Raw genomic sequence first — 23,025 nt, 5'->3', positions numbered from 1 at the left:
TTTTAAGTATTTCATTCTTACAAATCTTATCCAGATATAGTAATTCTCAGTGAAAAAAATATAAAGAATAAAAAAAACCTAAAAGAAAAAGAAAGAGAAAAGAAAAAGAAAAAAAGAAAAAGTAGAAGAAAAGGCAAAAATAAACAAAAAAAAGTAATAGAGAAGAAAATATAAGTATGAAAATTGGAGGAGAAGCTTGAGAAATAAGACCTAATTAAAAAATGATTTCACTTAAATCTTTCAAAGGAAGAAAACTTAAGATCAATCATATGCTTAATGCCATAATGTATTAGTAAAAAATATTTTCAATATATAATTCATAAATTCTAAAAATAATCTTTTTTTAAAAGTCTCATGTTTGAAAATTTTTCAATTAACTTTGAATTAAATAAAAAATCACTATTCTTAAATTTAATACTAAATGTTATGAAAACTTAGATATCATCCACTTTACTAGAAATTCTTCTAAATTGGACTATAACATTTCTAAAAAAAATTTTAGGTCAACTAAAAGAAACCCACACCCATAAGTTAACAATTTTAGTTTTAAAATTTATAACATTATTTGAGGACAAGTAACATTTAAGTTTGAGGGATTTTGATACACTTAAAAAATGTCCACTTTTTCATATTCATTTTCATACTTATTTTTAACTATATTGCACTTTAAATTAATGCATTTTGCTTGTTTATAGCTTGAGGTACAAGAAATGGACTTTTGAAGAAAATCTAGCAAATATGATGCAACTTAGAGTCAAAACAAGCAAGGAAGAAAATTCTTACCTAATATATTTTGATATGTCTTTTAATGCTTGATCTCTTTTACATTTATCACATATTTTTAAATGAAATTACACTTTAAAGAAATATTTTTTGCATGCTTATCTTTTATGTATAACAATTTGGAGTGAGACAGAGCTAAAATAGAGTGAAATGAAGCTGAAATGGAGCAAAATGGGGCAAAACGGTGGAACTGTAAGTAGGGTGATGCCTAGGTGCCAAAAACGACTAGGGGGTGAATTTTTGGATTTATCGAGCTATTCAGGGATGTTATGGAAGATTCTTAACAACTTGCACGCCCCATGGAGTGGTTCAATGAATATAAATAATTGGAATGGCTTTTGGATGAAGTGGTGTGTCTCTTGGAGTGAAGAGGTGTGTCTCTTGGAAAAAAGGAGGTGGTTTCTATTTCTTTCAAAAGAGGGGCTTGACACCTCTCATTAGGAGTCTAGAGGGGGAACATTGGAGAGAATTTTTGCATGAGTTTTGAGAGGAGAAGGAGATGTATATTTCCACCATGTTTGGAGAGATTGGTAAGGGATTTTGAGAGATATGTGTAAAAGAATTTTATGAACATTGCATAGAACATTAGTAGACTTTGTTGGAGAGATTTTCATCTTTCTTTCAGAGAGAAAAAAACTAAGTATTGTGTTCTTCATTGTCTTATAATTGTTGTAAACACTTTCTAATGGATTTTTTTTTATTTAATGAAGTTTTCTGTTGTGTTTAATTCATGATTTGTGAGTAGTTTTCTTTCTCTTTTCTATTGATATAAAGTACTTGCATGAATAGAATAATTTGTTTCATGATAGAATTATTTTTTATTTAATGTGATTAGTAATATATCCTTCGCTTCATTTACATAACTTAAGTGGCAATATGTTATGTTAAAATCTATTGTAAGTGAAACTAAGACTTGGGAGAGTAGTAATCTTACAACATGAGTGCACTCACATTGACCGGTTGGCTAAGGTAACGTAGTTTAGGCGGTAATACAACTTTTAAGAAAAAATAATTTAATGATATGTCTCTGTTAGGAGCTTCTAGGTGACAGAAAGTTGCATAAAACTAATAAAATACTAAGACTACCTATACACTCAAAAGAGGGTAGGTAGACATATGTTCTTCATTGGTACATAATTAATTCATAATTTTATCAATTCTTTTGCTGCTTATGTCATTATCTTCGTTTTACTCTTCTTTTGCAATGGAATGAAATCATGTTTAAGCATTTAGATTTGCTTAGATTTTCTCTTTTCGTTACTGTGATGGTATTTTCACCAACTCTTAATTTACTTTACAAAATGATTACTTGTATTGTTAAAATCTGTTGCTAAACATAGTGACCATAAAGTGTTATGATTTCACAAACTAGTGAGCACCACCCTCAACTTTGGAAAGAGCTATGACGATCGTCCAATGGGGAGCGCAAATAGATAGGGAGATAAGTTTTGATGAGCGTAGAATTGAAGATTTTAGGGTGACATGCTAAAATTCTCAATTTGGCCTAGATGTTTGGAAACTAAAGTGAGATGTTAGCCCTTAGGTGAGGGGAAGTGGGAACTCTAGAGTTAGAGCCAGTATCCTCCCAGTATAGCCACATGTTTAGAGACTAAACCATAGTTTAATCAATATTCTTTATGCACTCGAGAGAGGGTAAAGAATAGGTTAGCTCCTATTTTTCACTGGCAACTATATTTTAAGTATTTCATTCTTACAAATTATCTAGGTCATTGCACGAGAAGGGTAGTCTTTATCATCTCAAAACTCTCCAAACCAATTTATCTAGATATCTTATCTTTATATTTAAGATTTTAATTTAGAAATAGTTATTAAAAAACCACATTAACTGACATTCCAGACTAATGCCTGATAGAAGTTGACTAGAATTAGTTTAAGAGATTTCTTACCTCGCTTATCTGTGGGATCGATATTGGAGTTTTTAAAGAAATTCTTATATTACTTGAAATGACACACATACTTGCGTAGTACGCTTAGTGTGTAGATTATTTTATAAATTTTATAACAATTTGATATTATACACTAGCCGCTAAATATAAATTGGGTCAAGTTTTTTGCCATCATTTGGAAGCTAAATTGTTGCATAATTGTGGGTTACGTCACTAACACATTATAAAATGTTTGAATAATTAATCAGTCTGGCAAAGAATGATGTGGACACTTCCCAAAGATTTCTTTAAACGGTTCATAGGCTTCATATATGGAGTCAGCTTCAAACTGAGTAAAAGAGGTAATATCAATTCCAATATTAGCAATTTCTTAAGTTGGAAAATACTTAGCCAAGATTTTATGTGCTAAGTCTTTGTTCTGATAGATACAATGCTAATGAGTTTAACCGCTTCTTAGCTTTATCCCTTAAGGAATAAGAAAAAAATATAAGTCTAATAGCGTCGTTTGATACACCATCATACTTAAATATAGCACATAGTTCTAGAAAACTAGCAAGGTGTATGTTTGGTTGTTCAGATGGTGTTCCACCAAACAGATTATTTTGTACCATTTGAATTATAGTGGGTTTAATTCAAATGAGTTGGCTGTTACAGCAGGGGGTTTGTATGTAGGGTTTGCAAAGTCCCTCAAAGGTCTTAGATGATGTTCATTTTAAATGGTTTGATTATTAATATTATTATGAAATGTGTTCCCAATTTCTTAGAAATTATAAAGGTTTTTTTGTTTTCTGATTTTTCTTCTGGTTTGTTCTAACTCAAAATCGTAAGGTACTAAAGCTTCAGATCCTGAACTACACATGCAAAAGTAAAAGTTTAGAAATTAAAATAAAATAAAACACTTAAAACTAAAAAAATTAATTTTTATTTTTCAATTTTTTTTAGGGTTTTTAATTTTTTTTTTCAATTTTATATATTTTAATGAAATAAAAAAGTGCTTATAAGGAAAAAAATAGACTTCACAACAATTCTCCTAAAATAAATCTGCAGTTCAAATAAAATGTCTAAGCTAAAAAGTTCCATTTATTTCCTTCATTCCCCGGCAACGGTGCAAAAAACTTGATGCCGACCTGCAACTATTTAGTTTTTTAGTTTCCAAAAGATGGTAAAATGGTAAAAAACTTGACCCAATATATTTTAGTGGTTAGTGTGCACAATAGATATGTTATAAAAATTAGAATTTGATTAATATTTTATACACTAGGGGTACTAAACAAGTATACGTATCATTTCAAGTAATATAGGATTTTCTTTTAAAACCCCAGTATCGATCCCACAGAGAAGATGAAACACTTTTTATCCAATACCCTTTTTATGACTTAGGAAAACTTTACTTTAGCTCCAAACAATTATTTAAGAAATATGGTTACAAGTTGAGGTGTAAAACAAAGTTACAAAATTCCTGATAATTATATTTCAAAGCTAAGAGAAAATGCATATTTTCCAAACTAGTTTTATGAAGAAGAGTTTAAATTATGTTAAAGTTTTTTTCTCCTTGCAAAGAGGTCATAATCAGTATAGGAATAAAATTTTTAAAAGTTAAAATGTATTTTGACGCCAAATAGGAGCATACTTATTCTTTACACTCTTATGAGTGCATAAAAAATATTGGCTAATTTAAAGTTATGTTCCTAAATCTCAAGTTATGTTGGATAGTTTCTAGCCCCTCACCTTTACATTACCAACTGTTCCCTTGTTCCTTAGGTTCCAAACACTAGATCAAATTGGTTATGATTCTATCTCATCACCTTAGAATCACCAATTTACACCCATCAAAACTTATCTCCTTATCTATTTGCACTAACCCATGTATTACCTTCTAACCAACGAGTGATTTTTACTAGTTGAGGAATACATAGCCCTCCCGAGTCATTATGGATTCACAACAAGTTTTAACATTCTAATTGGTCAGATTGAAGATGTAAATGAAGTATGAAGTCAGGAATTATCATAAGTATGGAATAAGAGAAATCTTAAATAATTTAAATCCTACACACAATTAATTCTTATTACAAGGAGAAAAATAAATGAAACAACTCAGACTTAATGGGGATAACATAACAAAACATGATTTAGATTAAAATCCAAGATTTCACAGAAAGAAAAACTTTAAAAAAAAATATAAATTACTTATCTGAGACTTCTCCCCAAACAAATTCTTTGAAGTTCCTTTGATGACTTTCTACTGTTCTTATACACACAAAAAGACTCTCACAACTCACACAACATACACATACAAGATGCCCCTCCTAAAAATCTTCACCACCAACCAAGTCCTCCAAAGACCCCCTTTTCGAACAACCAATCTTTTCTTTAAATAAAGCTCTTAAAATCACAAAGAGTCACTTCAAGCACCCCTTCAAAATTCATCCAAATTCATTGCACAAAAAGTCCAAATCGTTTTTGGTGCCTAAGCACCGAACCGTGGTGCCTAGGAGCCAACCTTCTAGAAACCTATTTTAACTACCTGAAGCCTAGGAGCCAGATCCTGGGGCCTAGACGTCAGGTCACTTTATGCTCATTTGCTCCATTTGACCCTATTTTACTCCTCTGCTGTTAAATTCTATCTTTTGTACATGAAATTAAAAACATACAAAATACCTTTAATTAAAGTGCAATATCCTTAAAAATGAGTATAAAGTGTATATATAAATAACATATTTTAATGCGTGTCAACTGTCATTGGAACACTCTGTAGAGCACAAATAGTTTAACTCAATCAAACATGAAGCATCACCGCAGGGGGAAAGTCTTGGTTACCAACTTGAGTAAGTTTCCTTTGATCTCATCTAGATAAAACATATATAAAAGTGCCCCATTGAAGTGGATTCCGATGCAAATTAAAACAAAAAATGTGAGAATGATCTTAGACAGTCAGTTTGGGTTGATAGACTTCCATAAGGATTGTAATTATTATTCTCTTGCTCTCTACCCCTCTATGATTTTTGACGTGATCCAGTCTCTTAGCTTTGAAAAGGCCCTACACTTGTCAACCTTGTTCCACATAATTGATAGGTATAATCGAATGGGCTGAGAAACTTCCCATCTCTAGTTGACAGTTCTTTGCCAAGAGCAATAGGATTGACTGGGGATTGAGGAGAAGTTAGTTGTGATTGAAGGGAGGCAACAGAAAGCTGAGGAAGAGGTGCTCAGGTAGTCGGATATGTTTTTGGCTACTTATAAAGAGAACGGAACCGTGAAAGATCAAATGATGGGGATGAAAATGTTTAATGTGTTTTTTTGCTGTGCTCTCATCCCATTCCGCTAAGGTGACTCTTCTTGCATTTAAAAGATGGGGTCTTCCTTGGTGTTACCTAACTTGCGAAGGTTCAACTACTGACACCTGAGTGGATCAATATGAAAAAAGTTTTCCACGCTGTTATCTAATTTGGAGGAAGATGAAGACGAGAATGAGCAAGAAATTGGTAGGCTATCAAATGTGTAATCGCTCTCGGCTTTGTCTAACACTTGTAAAAATAATTTTAAATTATTTTGTAAGCCACTTTGTGATTATGATCGAATTTTTTTTTGTCAATCGCACATTTGATTTTGAATTTTACATTTAATATGCACGCAAGTGTGTTGTAAGACCCCTCAAGTCGGGTTTCGAATACATCTTCGGCAATGCGCCATAAGAAGTTTGGCACTCAAGTGTTTAGGCACATTAAGGGGCGAGGTTGGTATATATATATATATATTGCAGTCTCGTAGGGAGTGTGAGTCGACAACTATGATGCACAATACTTCTAATTAAGGAGTCATGTAGTGCCAGACATGTATCAAACATGGACATGGCATGCGTTAGCCTCGACATAGAAATATTTGGTTTGAATAATATTTAAAAAAAGATGACACGTTTTAGAAAGATGAATTAAAATTTTTCAAAAAATATTTTTATGACTAGAAAAAAAAACTTTATATTTCTATTTAAAATTTAAGAGATTTAAATACATATCAATCAATTTTTATGTATTTACATATCTAACAACTAAATATCAATTTTTACATGTATGCCTCATTACAAATACATGAAAATGTGTACTTTGCTTTTTAAAATTTTAAAAGCGGTGCATTAGGTATGATATGAAGGATTTGGGTGGCATAAAAGGAAAATCAAAACTTCAGTGTTAGATATATAAATACGTAAGAATTCGGTGCGAAAGAGGCCAATGATCATCTTAATTCTTTTAATGAATAGTTGATCCGAATGAGTTGAATATTGATGCAAAACAAATTAAAACATGCTCACCTCTATGCATTTTGATTATTTTTAAATACAATTTAATTTATTTCCAAACATTTAAAAAAATTATAAAGATTATGTCAACTAAAACAGGAAACAAAAATGATGTCGAACGAGCTGTTAGCTGTTAAAAGTTAAGTGTTATTAAATTTATTTATTTTTTATTACTATTCTTAATATTTTATTGATTTAAAATATATAGTAAAAATATTTATTATAATGTGTATCCGTGTCTTATATTTTTAATAAAAGACATCCCATGTCCGCATCAGGTCGTGTTCGCTTCGTATAACATAGGTATTTGGGAGGTAATGAATTGAAACTGTTGAAGATTTAAAAAAATATATTCTTTTTCAAAAAAATCCTTATTTGGAGTACCCACATATTTCAAAACGAGATTTGTCTTTTCTTTTATAAAACTCTTCAAAACATTATTATTTTAACATCTGTACCTAATTATCTTAAAACATGTCATTAAAAGAAAAAGATAATTTTTAATATTAAACTCATGTACATTAAAATATGATAAAAGAATTTGAATGCTAAGCGTGAGAAACAGTCGAAAATTTCTTATATATTTACATCTTCAAAACATTATTATTTTAACATCTGTACCTAATTATCTTAAAACATGTCATTAAAAGAAAAAGATAATTTTTAATATTAAACTCATGTACTTTAAAATATGATAAAAGAATTTGATTACTAAGCGTGAGAAACAGTCGAAAATTTCTTATCTATTTACATAAATCTAAACCTTCATATTTACATGCTTGCCAGTTAAATTAGCACCAACACGATCTTTTTAAAACTGAAAAACACCATTCATGCAAAGGTGTCTGCCACCAAAGGTTATAAGTGTACATATTCAAGTCTGGGTGATAGCAATAGAAATACATAAGAATTATGTGATATGTATGTAAATTCACCCCCACATTTGATACAGCGCATAAGATCCCATACAAATTGCACTTTTACAGCACTTGATAAAATGTTGGTCATGCTGCTAGACAGCAGCGGGTAAAACGTGTATATATATATATATCTAAAGGCGATGTAGAAGCCAATAATTGAGTTGAAAATAAGACATTATTACAAAACCCCCCGATGCTTGGGATCCATATCTGTCTCTCCATCATCTCTTTCATCCTTCAAAGAGAAAATGAGAAAAATTAAATCCTCATCAAATTTGAGCGCAAATATAATTTTATAAACCATTTCTCCAAGTTCTTCAAAACAGCAGTTAAAACTATTTGAAATACTATTTTTTCAAGACGATTCTTTCAAAACCGGCTTCCACACCCTAAACTTCTGATAGCTAATATTTCAGTAGATTTTTTTAAAAAGTTCATATGCTACAAGCAGCCAACAAAAATACTAAGCAGCTACACTTCCGCATAATAACTGCTCTTCCCCAAACTTAAACCACAATACAACAAGAAAGAGAGTTACAAAGACATTATAGACAAAATGAGTGAAGTGTCAAAATAATCTCCTAACTATTTACACATGAGGTTATTTTAGTCCCATAGTCTATAAAAGTGTTGGATTTAATCCTTAGACTTTTAATACCAGCTGACATTTTCTATAGGGAGTGCAACTTTAGCCCCAATTAAAAGAGTCCAAACTAGCACTTTTATAAACTCTTGGGAATGAAATGAACCCCTACAAATAGTCAGGGTGCCATTTTAATACCTTTCTCTAGAAAGAAAAAAATCAGCTCTAAGTTTTACCCAAGCAGGCGACGAAACAGTTCTAAAATCGCTGATCCTTACGGCTTCCAGCTGAAGCCATCATCAGTTAACGCACCAGAAGTATAAAACTATTCATTTTTACCATAGGCATTCACGTAAATGCACAATCACCCCGTGAGCTCTGCTTACTTGTGCAGGACTCGTAGTGTTCGTCGACATTCTCCACCGAGAAGAAATCAAACCACTTATCTCTCGCTGACGAAAGTGATCTTTCAATGTTCATGGCCCCAGCTACATTCCGAAGTGCGCCCCAGGATTTGGCTCCATCGCAAGAGCTACTTGATCCCACATCCTCAACTTCACGGGCCCAGGCACTCTCGAAATCTGAGCTTGGGGGTGAAGGTAGGCCGAGGCGCAACGAAAGGTCGCACTCAGTGCCCGGTGCAAGCTTGCTCGTCTTGTCACAATCAGCGATTCCATCTAAACCTTCTGAAATGTTGCGGATAATGAAGGCCATCCCATTACATTGAACAGAAGGCTTCGTTTCTCTAAGTTCCTGAGGGTTCACATGTGGCTGTGACTGAAGTGTGGGGAGAGAATGATGTCCATCTCCATAATACAGAGGGTATACAAAACCCAAATCCACTGGGACGGGAAAGCCTCTAGCTTTGCATGCTAAGTCCTTATTTGGAATTTCCAAGAAGGGGTTTTGGCCTTTCGAAGCGGTAGATGGCATAAACTGAATCTCCGGCCCTGCAGCTGAGTTCTTTGATCTGACTTGAGTTGCAGAGCCATGGAGATTGCTGGACTGCCCTGGCATGAGTGGTGGTAACATACTTTTTGAACAAAGTTGATTAGTTTTGCTGTCGTCTTGAGGCTTTTGAGAGACATCGGTTAGTTCTTTCGAGTTGGGGCTCAGATAAGAGACTGGATTGCTGTGCCGCTGGCTCCTCGATGCTCTCCGAGGAATGCAGCCCAGATTGAGAGCAGCTGAATCGAGAAAAGAAAGCATGAGAGAAGGCATGAACAAAGGAAATTGTGTAATATGCTCAACCTTTTCAGTTTTTCGTGTTTACGTGTGACTGGTAAGAAAGATGAATAAGGAAATAAAAATCGTATTTTTAAATAAATAACCAGCTAAATTGAAAAAAAGAGGCAAAGATCATATCATCCTAAAGGATCAGTTGATCTCTTGTCGGCAGAATACATTCCTCAAGAATGATACCATCATTTTCAGTTTTTTGCTTGAGCCAAAATGAAAAACAAAATTTCGATTTACATGCATAACACTCAATTTTTATGCATTTATATATCTAACACCTAAAGTTAAATTTTTACATATATGCCAACTTACCTATGCAAGAAAAGGCATATTTCACTTTTTAAAACTAAAAATAATGATATTCTTGATGTAATAAGAAAAATTTGGCTGGTATAGATATAAAAAAGTAAAGGTTAGGTGTTTAATACATAAATACATAGGAATTGTGTAGCATGTATGTAAAAGCCCCAAAAAAACAAATATCATTATGTTCAAAGGGGATTTGGACCATTTCCAATTACTATAGTAATTGAAGAGATAAAGTTACAAATCAAACTTGAAAGCATAAAAAGATAATTGAATGGTTCGAATTTTGTAAAGTACTCCTCTAATTACCATGTAAATGGAAAGGATTTTGATCCATGTAAAGGGGTCTTAGGGGGCCATGCAAAGCTTAAAAGCAATATTAACTTCTAACTACATCCAATCAAATGATGGAAATGATAAATCTCGCTTCTTTTCAAAACATGATTTCTAGCTTTAAGCAGTCAAATGGACCCAATGATAAATAAAAAAGAACATCATAAGTTATCCAAAACTAAAAATAGCACTCTCCAACTTTACCCAAAAGTAAAACTAGCTGAACAAGCAACTTAAAGAGGCCGTTTGATTGTTTATCAACACATTAACTTTTTTAGAGCTTGCCAAGAATCAATTAAGATTTTATTTATAAAATATATTTATTTAGCTTAATATTTGTATGTTTAAAATTTTTTTAATAAGTTAAGTTAATTTGAAAACACTCATAATAACTTTCCTTTGTTTTCAGTATTTTTTTTTTAAAAATTATCACCACTTACATAAATTCCTAATTACATCCAACCCAATGATGAAGTCCACAAAACTCACCAAATTTCAAAACATAATATCTAAATTCAAGCTATCAAATGAGCCCTAAAAACAAGTTTCAAATCAAATTTACAGAAAATTAGTTCAGTTTCAATCACCGAAACCAGCACCTACCCTGTAGGCTGAAGAGTAAATTAAATGCACAACCAAAAGGGCCTTGAAAGCATATTTGAAAAATGAAGCAAGTTTGTTTATAAGTTTAACCTAAAAATGTTTCATAGAATACTCTCATTGATTCCTGAAGGAAGTGGCTTTCCCATTTCTATAAGAACAAGCGTGAAAAATACCTTCAATGCAGGGCTGAAGAAGATCTCCACTCTCATTGGCATCATCCTTGCGAATTATGGTGTCAATGGCATCATTAGCTCTGTCCCACAGAGTCTTCAAATCCATGTACTCTGCCTGCAAAATAAAGAAAAAATCTCCGGAAAAATAAATCTATCAGGAGCTAATGGTGAACAAGTAATAAATAAAAATAAAATAAAAATAGCCATCATTTGCCAGACCACTGAATTTGTATAACTGAAACAAACCTCCGAGTTAGCTTTGGAGTACATGATCTCCTCGGCCTTTAAAACTACAAAAGGGAGCTTCTCCTGCCATTCCTTGTTCTTCCTGGTGGCGTTGCAGTGCACCTCATTCGCCAACCTTAAGAAAAAATCACAAAATCCATTTCCTTAAAATTCCTCAGGAATCAAAAACCCTGAATCAAGCTCTCGTCTCGCTCAGCTAAATCCGACGAAAATGGAAATTATGGGGTAGAATTAAGCATGGTGGAGAGCTAAGACGACGAAAACCTGAAGATCTCTTGGATGAGTGACCCTCTGATGGGCTGATGCCGGTCGCTGTGCCATACTCTTCTCACGCACTCGTAAGGCCTCGGTCCTGGCCTGGGCATCCTTCTTCCTTCCACTCTCCTCGGTCCTGGCCTGGGCATCCTTCTTCCTTCCACACTTAACACTTACCAGGAGAGAGAGAGAGAGAGAGAGAGAGAGAGAGAGAGAGATTGTTTGTGTACAGATTTCAGAGACAAGAGATTGGGAAGGTAAGCCCACACAGCTTTATCTCCTTGGCAGAGAGCTGGGCAACGAGCATTGGGCCTTCTTAGCGCTGTGGCTCAAGCTAGGAGCAACTCATTAAAGTGAATGCGACGGGGAGTTAATGTCTAACCTAAAAAATTTAATTGAACGAAGAGTGCTATAGAGTACTATAATTATTAATATATCATTATATTTACTTTAACATTTTGTAATATATCACACCAAGAAAAAAAAAACAATAATTATTAATATATCATTATATTTACTTTAACATTCTGTAATATATCACACCAAGAAAAAAAAAAAAAAACATAATTTCTTGTGCTATTTATGTAATTGCCCCATTATGTTGTGTTTATGACTTTATGTTATTTAATAATTTGACTAAATGATGAATTATTAACAAAAGAGTAGGAAAACATTTACATACATGCCACAATTCTTATTTATCTGAATAATTAAACCCTAAATATTCATATGCTCAATCCAACTATTTAAAATTTTAATATCACATAAAATAATGCTGCCATTATATTATTTTAAATGAAATAAATATTTTAAATGGATAATTTATAACATTAAAATATTTTTAATATAAATATAAAATTTTTGGTTGTTAGACATCTAAATACATGAGAATTATGTGGTATGTACGAAAATTTTTTAAAGATTACATAATTTTATATGTTGTTTATTCTTCTTTATAATTCATATTAAATAGTTATAAAAAAATTATAGAAAATAGTTTATTTTATTTTAGGGATTTCTACATATTTAGAACTTCAAAAGCTAACCATTTATTCTTCTTTATAATTCATATTAAATAGTTATAAAAAATTATAGAAAATAATTTATTTTATTTTAGGGATTTCAACATATTTAGAACTTCAAAAGCTTACCATTTAAATATAAAACACCTCAAAATTTATATTCATATTTATAGCATTCAGTTAGATCTTTCTTCTTGACCCCCTACTAGCAACCCTTCGCCATATGGCGTGAGCACTATCCCTCAGTCTATTTGTCCTTGTTCCCCTTGAGCACTATCTCATGCGATATAAAATATTGTATTATGTTTCTCATGGACGTGGATTTAGAAATCTAAATGATTAAATTTTTATCAATAAATTGAACTTATAATATTTTTTAATTAATTAAAAAATGTTTAGAAGATTAAATTATTTAAGATTTATTATGACTATTAGAATTTTTTCAAAGATTTAATTAATTTGAAAAATAATTGGGAACTAAACACTATTAGTAAATAATTAAGTATACTACTCAATGCTAGTGCAAATTCAATGAAGCTTCACAAGAATAACATAAGCATAAACATGGAAACATCGGACGCAATAATCAAGAGTTTTGTGTAAAATCAACAAAATCAATCTGAAATTAACAGGACATAGCAATTGAGAGTTTTGGGTAAACACAACAAAATAAACAATAAATTAAAGATAAATGCATGAAAATTTATCAAAAAACAACAAAATAAACAATCAATTAAATGATAATCACATCAAAATCAACATGCATTGGCCGTAACAACATACCAAAAACTCCATTACATAAGAATAAAAAAGATTCAAAACTTACAGAGCCAAGAAATTCTGAAAGAGAACTAGAGACATCAATGATGCCCCACTGAGACCTACATATAGCTTTAGAGAGCAAAAAACACAGTAACATATGATGGCACTATAGAACAAGGGCACAGAATAGTCATCACACATGGTACAGTGGAAGAAACTAGGATGATGATCACATGAAGAAAAACTCATGTCAGACAACGAGCACTTGGAATGTGTCTCATACAAGATAATGACAATGTGAGACAACGAGACTGTAGAATATTGAGCAAGTAGTAAGGGAAGAAGGATTACTTAACAGAGCGATATTCTTGTAAATTTTACATTGTCTTAGATGTAAACAACAATTTGAAATTTTAAGTGCACTATATATAATTCCAAACTCTTAAATGCTACTTATGTAAATGTCCCTGTAATTTATAATAAGTTGAGTTAATTTGCTATACATGTTCTTGATTTCACTTATTACATTATAATGAGGCATGAGATTAAAATTTCACAAGATCTTTATTAGACAATCAAGAGTTACATACAACCTATATATAGAAAAAATTAGGGTAAGGATTTATTGTTCTTAAGTAGGTTGTTACAATCGTATGGTTGAGATATATTTGTTTAATTACTATGTCAATATGGTAATTAAAGTCTTCAAATGATGCTTCTTGGTAAGAACATGAAGTTGGTTCTAAATGTAATGAAGCATTTTTGGACATTAATTTAGTAAAAATATTTATGGGTTGCCTTTTTGTATTGATATAGTGAATTTTAAGAAAACTTGTTTGAAATTGATCTCAGATAAAGTGAAAATTGATCTCAATATATTTAGTACGTCATGGATGGCTGGATTATTTGTGAGCATCATAGACAAAATGTTATCATAGTTTAATTCATTATTTGTTGTTGCTTGATTCCAAATTTCTTGAGAAGACAACTTAACTATAGGGTGTCGGAGCTAGCAATAGCAAAAGATATATATATATTCGTCTTTTGTTGATGAAAAAGACACTGTAAGTTGTTTCTTTTATCTCTAGGAGATGGGCGTAGTGCCAATAAAAGTGGAGACTCTTACTGTCGACCAACGACTTACGGAATCTTTAGCTCAATCTACTTCATCATAAGTCTGCAAGTCGAGATCTCCTAGCATAATTTTAATGCCAAAGTTTAGCATTCCTTATAGATACTTAAGTAGTTGCTTAAGGATTAGAAGTGATGTGTGTTTGGATTTTGTATATTTTGGCATAGCTGATTTAGAACAAATGAGATGTTTTATCTTGTTATTAGATGGTCGAGGGCATTTAATATGTAGAAGAGTTGAATCTAGCTTGCATCTTGTCAATACCATAGTTTGGGCCATCTTATTAAGTTAGTATTGTAATCCTAAGAAAATATATTCAATTACCTTGTCACTTTGATGCCATAAAATTGAGATATCCAGCCCAATTATTTGATTTGAAATTAAGAGCTAAATTTATTTTGTTGATATTGAATTGATGTAATGTTTTTTCCTGTAATGAGTATGTCATCCTCATACCGAAGTGCAAAGGTTTGTTGATTTTCTTATTGTAATATTAGCAAGGTGTAAGCTGTGCTAATGCTAAAGTCCATGCAGACAAAAAATTCATAGAGTGTCACAAACGATTGCCTCGTTGAACATACATAGATGGGTAATTGAGAATCTATATAGTTGATAGGTTTTTGCATATATGAAATTGATCAAATGCTACAAAGCACTACAAATCACATTAGTATATGTGTTGTTCATGTAATATACAAAATAGAGTCTATCTATCGATCCAGCAAGGAACGAGCCAATTCCCAAAGTGAAAACTTCTAACCTACTGGTTTTGTTTATAGCATGAAGGTACGATATTATGATGTTTTTTAAATGTCTTTAATCCTATTTTTTAATTATTAAAACATAAGTTAACTGTCGGCACTATTTTGGATGAGGAGTTGCCCGTAAGAAGCTCTCGGTCACCGGAATCAAATTCCCGTCAGTCGGAAGGAGGTTTTAATTTACATATATATTTAAGTTTAGAAAAATATGAAATCAAAGTGACCCCATATTTTTCATAGTATAAATGAAAGAGAACTATACCTCAAACCATGTATCTATCCCAAAGGATAAACACAAGACTTGAGGATGAGGCTCGATCAAAGATACTAAAAAATGTATGACGTTCGTTTGGTTTACAAGACTTGAGGATGAGGCTCGATCAAAGAAACTAAAAACGTTCGTTTGGTTAGCGAAACCTGTTTTATTTGCCGACAATTTTCACTATTTACTATGAAGAATTAAATAGGTTTTATATTAAGTTGGGTTTGGACAAACTTCCTATAAGGGCAAGCCCCTATAGTTAATTACATCTTAAATGACCGAAGTTACCTAAGAAAACTCTCGATAAAAATCATAGAATGTTATCTTCAAGGAGTTCAAAAAGATAAGACTTTTCAACGAGATCGGGCGTAAAGGTGTGAAAGGGGAATGATTCAAATTTGGAACATTTTGTTGTACTCCAAAGGAGGAAGAACTAGGGGATGTCACAGATCTGGGGGAGAACCTTGGTGACTTCCCAAGCTATCATATTGTTTGACTTCAGTTTTGAGGAGAACTATCTAGGTGTTTCATCCTACTAATTTTATTAGTTTAGGGCTTACATTTGTGTGAAACGATCACACAAATAGCCTGGAAGTTGTGAGGATTTAGATCGTGACGAACTACGATCTCGAAATTCTAAGATGAGTTAGGGCTTAAATTGTACATCAAAGCTGTACAATGGCCTAATGATGAGGTGAGAATTTATGTTGCATAAGCAGACAACCTTGAAATTCTATGGCTTTGTTGTTTAATTCTAAGGAAGGAATGGTTTAACTAGGGAAGACATGTTTTGCTGTTGAAGATGGTCGTGTTGCCAACCATGCTAGCTCCAAGCTCCTCGTCGTGGTGAGTTTAAGTTTTCTAGGGTGTTAAGTTATGATGTCAAATCAGACGGTCCTATGGTTGAAGTTCTTTAAATGTTATGGGGAATGTTAAAGTTGGTTAGAACGTCGCCGGTTAGGATCCCACGGTTCCCTCGTTCCGGTACCATATTTTTTATTGGATTTTCTTTAAATGTTATGGGGAATGTTAAAGTTGGTTAGAGCGTCGCCGGTTAGGATCCGTACTTTTATTTAGACCATAGGAAGCATTGTTAGCATTTCATTTAGACCATGGGAAGCATTGTTAGCAACCGTAGGTTACCTCCACCGAGGGATTCCCGATCATCCGATAGAGATGTCTTAATTTAATTTTAGTTATAGTTTTTGTGATGTTTATGATTAAATTTTGAGTTGTTTTATATTTTGAATGTTGTGGAGGTGATTTTTGTCTTGATCGATTTTAATTTTGGGTTTGGGTTTGGGTTTGTGGCCGAGAGCATTTTAGATAAACCAGAAAAGTAAGGTTTTAGTGATCTACCCAACCCTAGGTCATATCTTGGTAGGTTCCTATTAACTTGGTTAATGGTGACCTTATGAAGCCAAATATATTAAGTTTAGTAGATCTTTGAGATATCCAACATATTTAGAGAAAGAAGCAGGTCTGTGCTACTTTCTCGCTCTCGAGCTCATTCAAACTTATTATGTTGCTTAATAACTCATCCTGTAATTACCTTTAAAGTTCAGTGAACATTGATGCTTCAATTATCCCTAAGTTTAGGATAATTATCACTTATAATTTAATTTAAGAACAATGTAGGTGAAGACCCTTAAAGGGGCTATTTAATGTTATCAGGTCACTTAGCCAACTTTTTAATTTGGGCTTGTAGTGTTTTAAAGATTTTTAATTTTAATTATGTTTACTTTTCTAATCCTCATTTAATCAGATTTGATTTAGCTTAGGTCACTCTAAGCCCTTTAGACTTTTGATAGATGTCACAGTTATATTTTTGAAAGAGATTGAATTTTTAGGTGATGGTGATTCATCATCAAATTTTTTTTAAAGTCATTTGAATCATTAAATATAGGTATTAAATTGGTGAGTTATTAACACCCAAAACCATGCCCCTAAGTCTAGGATCATTTAATTGACTAGACTTCCAAATTTTAATAATTTAAGGAAATTACAAATTTATCCTTTAATTGGAAGAAGTGAGATTGGTTTCAACCAATTAAACCCCATGTGTTTCAATCATCCAAATATGTTGATTAGTGTCAGATGTTACCCTTTCCCCTTTCTCGAATTAAGCCTAAATGTTAATTAAGGCTAAATTTCCAAAATTACACTTTTGCCCGTAAGGCTCTAATACTTTATAATTCATCAAATTTAATTCAAATGAATTTGAAATTTTTATCCTACTTCAAACATGGGTCAATTAACACATCAGAGGAGAAAATGTAATTTTTATATTTTAATTTAACTTACATATTTATTTATATGCAAGACAGAGAATTCTTTAAAGAAAAATCCATAACTTGACCATGGCAAATTCTATTCCCTTGAAATTTTTACTAGAGGTAGACTTAGACAAGAGAATCAATCGGACAAAAATTCATGATTTATTGATTATATTTGAATTATTAAAATTATTTTAATTTCTGGAGAATCTATTAATCATAAAATATTTTAAATGTTGAAAATTAAGTTTTATACTTTTATTAAATCTCCCTAAGATCAAGGAACCCAGAGAAACAAATTTTACATTTTTCTCACTTTTTTTTGATTGTTGGAATTATTTTAGTGAAAATCCATTTTTAGCCTTTAAAAATTATTTTAAGCTTCAAAATTCAATATCTTCACTTAGAAAATCAGGAAAAATTATTCTAATTATTCCTAAGTGCTTAGGAAACAATTTAGAACATTTTCATGAATTTTGATATTTTTTTGATTTTGATCATTTTTTAATTATTTAAATATTAAAAATAGGCTAAAAAATGAAGTTATTATTTTAATTACTATTTTCTTTTTAGAAAATTTCTATGATCATAGAGAACTCCAAAAACTAATTTTTATAATTTTTGTAGTTAAATTTTAATTATTAAAAATTATTTGAGTGTTTAAAAAATGGCACTTAACATAGAAAATCAATTTGAGTAATCAAATGAGCTCCAAATATTTTGATATTTTTATGGGGAGTTCTCTGAATTTCAAATTATAGTGGAGATTAAAACCAAGTCATTTAAATGTTTGTATTTCCCAAATTAATTTACTTTGTGTTTTAGGATTTTGTTAAAATTAGGAGTATTCTTAATGACCTAGCTCATGAAACATTTTCCAAAGGGTTCTCTAGTCATGACAAACTTTCTAAAAAAATTTTTGGAATTTTTTAAGCAATATGGTAATTCTTGTGGTCAATTTATGCAAATAATAGACATAACTTTGAAAAATATGGATCTCTGTCTAGAGACCTGTTCTGACTTTGGAAAAATCAGAGAATGTCCCCCATGATAGAGGCAACAACATGCCAAAACATCAAGCCATGGTGACATGCCTACATGCATGGAGAATCAAAAAACTCAAAATAGTATTTAATTAATTAAAAATAAGATATGCATCAAACGAACTTCAAACAATTTCCACATTGTTTTTCTCTATTCACTAAGCAAGAGGGTATTTTTATTTTATTTTTATGAATTTATACACCATGATATGAATTTTTGAAGTTAGAGATCATTTTATGATTTATTTAATTCCCTATTTATCTACTTTAACGTGTAGTGCTACCTCATCCTAGGCGTCTCTGAAGCTCCATACAACATCCTTTGTATGATTTATTTAATTCCCTATTTATCTACTTAAACGTGTAGTGATACCTCATCCTAGGCGTCTCTGAAGCTCCACACAACATCCTTTAGTTTGGTGCCGCCATCCACCTCAGCCCTAACTCGAGCCGCATTTCATGTAAAAAGGCGTTGTCATGTAGATCTCGTTTGTTGAGGAGATAAACACGCGATCGGACTGCTTCCTGTCATCGTCCGCAATGCCTTAGCCTGAGAACCATCCATTTTCAAAGCTTAAGATCTCACTTATTTTTTAACCAAATTATGTCTGGTTTATTTCTAAATGCTTGTATAGGTGTGATAAACAAATCCATATGGTAACCATGTCATTAAATTAGCTATAATCAAATGGAGGATTAAAACAAGCTCGGTAAGAGGGGGAGTTCAATACCTTTTCTCTGAGAAGGGAAGCTTCGATCAGAGGTTCTCGACACATTCCTAGAGGTCTAAGGAGACTAGGAATTGAACCTCTTGTTGTGGTGAAGGGTCTAGGTTTGAATTCATCTGAGAAGGGAAGCTTCGATCAGAGGTTCTCGACATGTTCTTAGAGGTCTACCAAGCTCGATTTAAGGTGTTGGTCTAGAGCTATGCTAGGTGCTCTGTTTAGGGATTGAACCTCTTGCTGTGGTGAAGGGTCTAGTTTTGAATTTAACCAAGCTCGATTTAAGGTTTTGGTCTAGAGCTATGCTAGGTGATCTGTTTGAGGGGGATTTAATTGGGCTTCTTCTTCTTTCACTATGGTGATGGTGTGGGTGAGTTTAATTTGATTTTGGTGGATTTTAGAAGTGTGGAGAGCTCTGTCCTATCTCCATCAAGGTTTTGAGATCAAAAATTGAACTCCAGCAAGGGGATTTAGGGCAATGTGGTGGTTGGGTTGCACTGTGGAGATCTCAAGGAAGAAGAGAGTAATTTCAAAGGGTATCCTTAAGAAATTTTCAGCACACACTTTATGGCCATGGAGGTGAGATTTTATAAAATTGGCTTAGGGTGGCTGCCATGGCCAATTGAGGGGTGAAAAGAGCTGCCTATGTGGAAGGCAGAGAGGCTCCAAACATAAAATTGAATGAGGTGGCCTCAAGATTTTAATTAGGTTTGATTTCATAAAGGTGGATCACGGTTTTGGTGTTTTCTGGCCACTATGCCGGCCGGCCAGGTCAGGGGAGGTGGCTAGGAAGTCAGGTGAGCCAGGGGAATCTGTCACATCAATTAAATGGGTTGGTGTTTATCTTTGGCAAAAGAAATCCTTGGCTTAAGCAAATTTAGAATAAAATCCCTTGATTTGGGGATCCCTTGGTCCATAGCTCATTTGGGTGGTTCAATGGGGTTTATTTTGGTCAGTAAGGTTTAAATTTTGGTTGTGGTGGTCTTTGGTTGGCCAATTTAGTTTAATTTGGTCAATATTAGGTAAGGGGGAATATGGGACTAATTGTCTTTGGTTGGCCAATTTAGTTTAATTTGGTCAATTTTAGGTAAGGGGGAATATGGGACTAATTGATTGACATTTGAGGTAAATTTAGGGAGACATTTGAGGTAAATTTGGGGAAATTGGGCCTTTTAAAGGCAATTTGGGATTTTTGGTCAAATTTGGGTCATGTGATAGTTGAGAAAATTGAAATTAAGAATATTTGGAAGGTTTTGGGAATTTTTGGGATTTTTTGGAATTTTTGAAATTTTGGGCTAAGGAGGGGCATTTTGGTAATTTGGCAAATTTTTTGTGATTTTGGGTAATTTGGATGTTTTCAAAAGGTTTGAAATGATTTTTGAACAAATTTGGGTATTTCGGGTAAATTTGGGAATTTTGGCCAATTTAGGTTTTCAAGGATACTTACGTAATTTAGGGGCCAAATTTAGGTTTTCAAGGATACTTAGGTAATTTAGGGGAGTTTAGGGGCAAAAAAGACCAAGTTGGGTATTTTTCGTAGGATTGGGCCAACCATCATAAATGAGCTATGGACCAATAGAAACCCCATTTGGGTCCTCTATGTACTGGTCTTAGCTAAACCCTAGCCTAGGGCCACAGGGTTTAAGGGACCATCTCCATGGGTCTCCTAAAGGATTAAGAGATTAAAGTCAAGGAATTCTAGATTTGTATTTGTGAGTGGTTGTGAATGAGGTGAGTGTAGTGTGTGACTTAGCTCTAGACCAACACCTATAGTCAACATTAAGGGCAAGCAGTCCTATGGGAACTCTCTTTGGGCTTTCTCATAATTACCCCACCTACAAGTGCTAGAGGTTAGGACCGCTATGTGGAACCTCAAGTTGAGTAAAGAGAAGTTTAGAATTTCTAATGGTGAGGGTTCCTTTTCTAGTTTTTTTAGGAATAGCCAACAGGAAAGTTCTATGGCTAGACCCTAGGCTACTAAAGAGGAAAACTAGACCTCAACCAAAAGTGAGGTCAATAAATGGACCCTTAATAAGTGTGGTGTGTTGAGCAAGCACACTGCACATATTGGCGTTGACCAATGAGATGAACAAAACCAACACAGACTCCCAAGTCAATAGACATAGAAGGAGGTGTAGAATTGTGTGTATTATTTGTTTCCACTATAGAATTAGCACGTGAAAATTTGATCGAGATCAGGAGGTAGGAACTCTCGCTGGGGATTGTAGAGTAGGTTATGAGTTATTAGAATTTAGGTGTTCTTAGAGGATGGGAATCAGTATGTAATATTGACCTCGAGGTGGGAATTGAAGTTTAGGTATTGATTCCAAAAAGAGATTCAGAATTTGATCGATCACAAAAAGAGAGGAATCAGAAGTTAGGAACTGATTCCAGGATAAGGATTGAAAGTTAAAGGTCAATCAAAAAAGAGAGGATCGGAAGCTAAGGACTGATACATCAAAAATATATGCATTTTTAGACCCATATTTTATACTCATTTTTGTGATATTGCACTTTAATGGAAGGTATTTTGACACACGGCAAAGGCGGTGTAGACCCCATTTCTAGAAGCTTCAATGTATTTAGACGATTTTTTGAAGAGTTTTTGGAGGCATCTCTTGGAGAACCAACCTTGGGCTCTATTTGGGGCCAAAATTCATCAGAAAAAGCGCTCATCTACGTTTTTCACTCCTCTACTTTCATGTTTCGCACCACATCATTCCATTCTACTTCCATATTATAGTCAATTAGTGATTTTGCTTTCATAGTTTAGAGTTTTTGTGGTGAGATTTAGTGTAAAACATTCTGTAAGAGTGTTGGAGAATGAGAAAAGTGAGAGATATCTTCTTCTTGCACTTCTAAGGAAAGGCTGCTACAAGGGATTTGCTTTGAGAAATAGTTTCAGATAAGTATTGTTTGTTTATCAGTATTGTATGAACTTTCTTCTATATATGAAATTTGTGTTTTGTTATTTCTTTCTCATGAAGTCTGAGTAGTTCCCTCTATCTTTCTTCCTACTATGAGATATGATGAAATGAAGAGATAATATGGATGTGCCAATATTAAAATGTAAAATAAATTGTGATGATTTTTCAACTCTGAACTTAATTTTGTTTTCAATATGACCAATTAAATGTTAAAATGTGTTATGAAAAATATGATCCAAGAAATGGAGTATGAGTTCTACAACAGAGTGAGGATCACATTTGATTCTACGGAGGAGAACATTGTTCATGGAATTAAGTACAAATAAATAGGGAAATATTCTTTGTTGGGTGTAGAATTGGAGAACCTTTAAGGTGACAGACTAAAATCTTCAATTCGGTTTTATTGTTTAAAAACTGAACCGAGAGCTAGCCTTCAGGTGAAGGGAAGTGCGAACAGGTATCCTTCTAGCCTAGCC

The 23,025-nt window shown here is 32.9% G+C and overlaps 1 protein-coding gene across 2 annotated transcripts; it reads right to left on the bottom strand.

The window, feature by feature from the left end:
- Positions 1-7,814: 7,814 nt before the first annotated feature.
- On the bottom strand, positions 7,815-11,975 carry LOC110036038. 2 transcript variants are annotated; one of them, XR_002295197.1, is made up of 6 exons: positions 11,813-11,975; positions 11,652-11,766; positions 11,388-11,502; positions 11,142-11,256; positions 8,724-9,674; positions 7,815-8,139 (listed from the first exon to the last, which is right to left on the bottom strand). XR_002295197.1 is itself a non-coding variant. In XM_020740384.1 (6 exons), the coding sequence occupies exons 2-6, from the start codon at positions 11,750-11,752 to the stop codon at positions 8,135-8,137; spliced, it is 1,137 nt and encodes a 378-aa protein (XP_020596043.1). In that variant the 5' UTR covers positions 11,753-11,766; positions 11,813-11,975; the 3' UTR covers positions 7,816-8,134. The 2 variants fall into 2 exon arrangements, 1 of the variants encoding a protein (XP_020596043.1); XM_020740384.1 differs by having other exon boundaries at positions 7,816-8,139; positions 8,874-9,674.
- Positions 11,976-23,025: the final 11,050 nt, after the last annotated feature.

This window comes from Phalaenopsis equestris, unplaced genomic scaffold (genome assembly GCF_001263595.1).
Source record: "Phalaenopsis equestris unplaced genomic scaffold, ASM126359v1 Scaffold201807, whole genome shotgun sequence".
In the NCBI taxonomy this organism is placed as follows: Eukaryota; Viridiplantae; Streptophyta; class Magnoliopsida; order Asparagales; family Orchidaceae; genus Phalaenopsis; species Phalaenopsis equestris.
Note: the sequence above shows the minus strand (reverse complement) of the source record. Positions and strands in the feature narration are given on the sequence as shown.

Bases quoted from the DNA above. Each gene is read 5' to 3' on its own strand.
- LOC110036038 (XM_020740384.1), bottom strand. From the start codon at position 11,752: ATGCCCAGGCCAGGACCGAGGCCTTACGAGTGCGTGAGAAGAGTATGG. The intron at 11,503-11,651 runs GTTTTCGTCGTC...TTTTTTCTTAAG, and splicing joins CTCATCCAAGAGATCTTCAG to GTTGGCGAATGAGGTGCACT. The intron at 11,257-11,387 runs GTTTGTTTCAGT...TTTATTTTGCAG, and splicing joins ACTCCAAAGCTAACTCGGAG to GCAGAGTACATGGATTTGAA.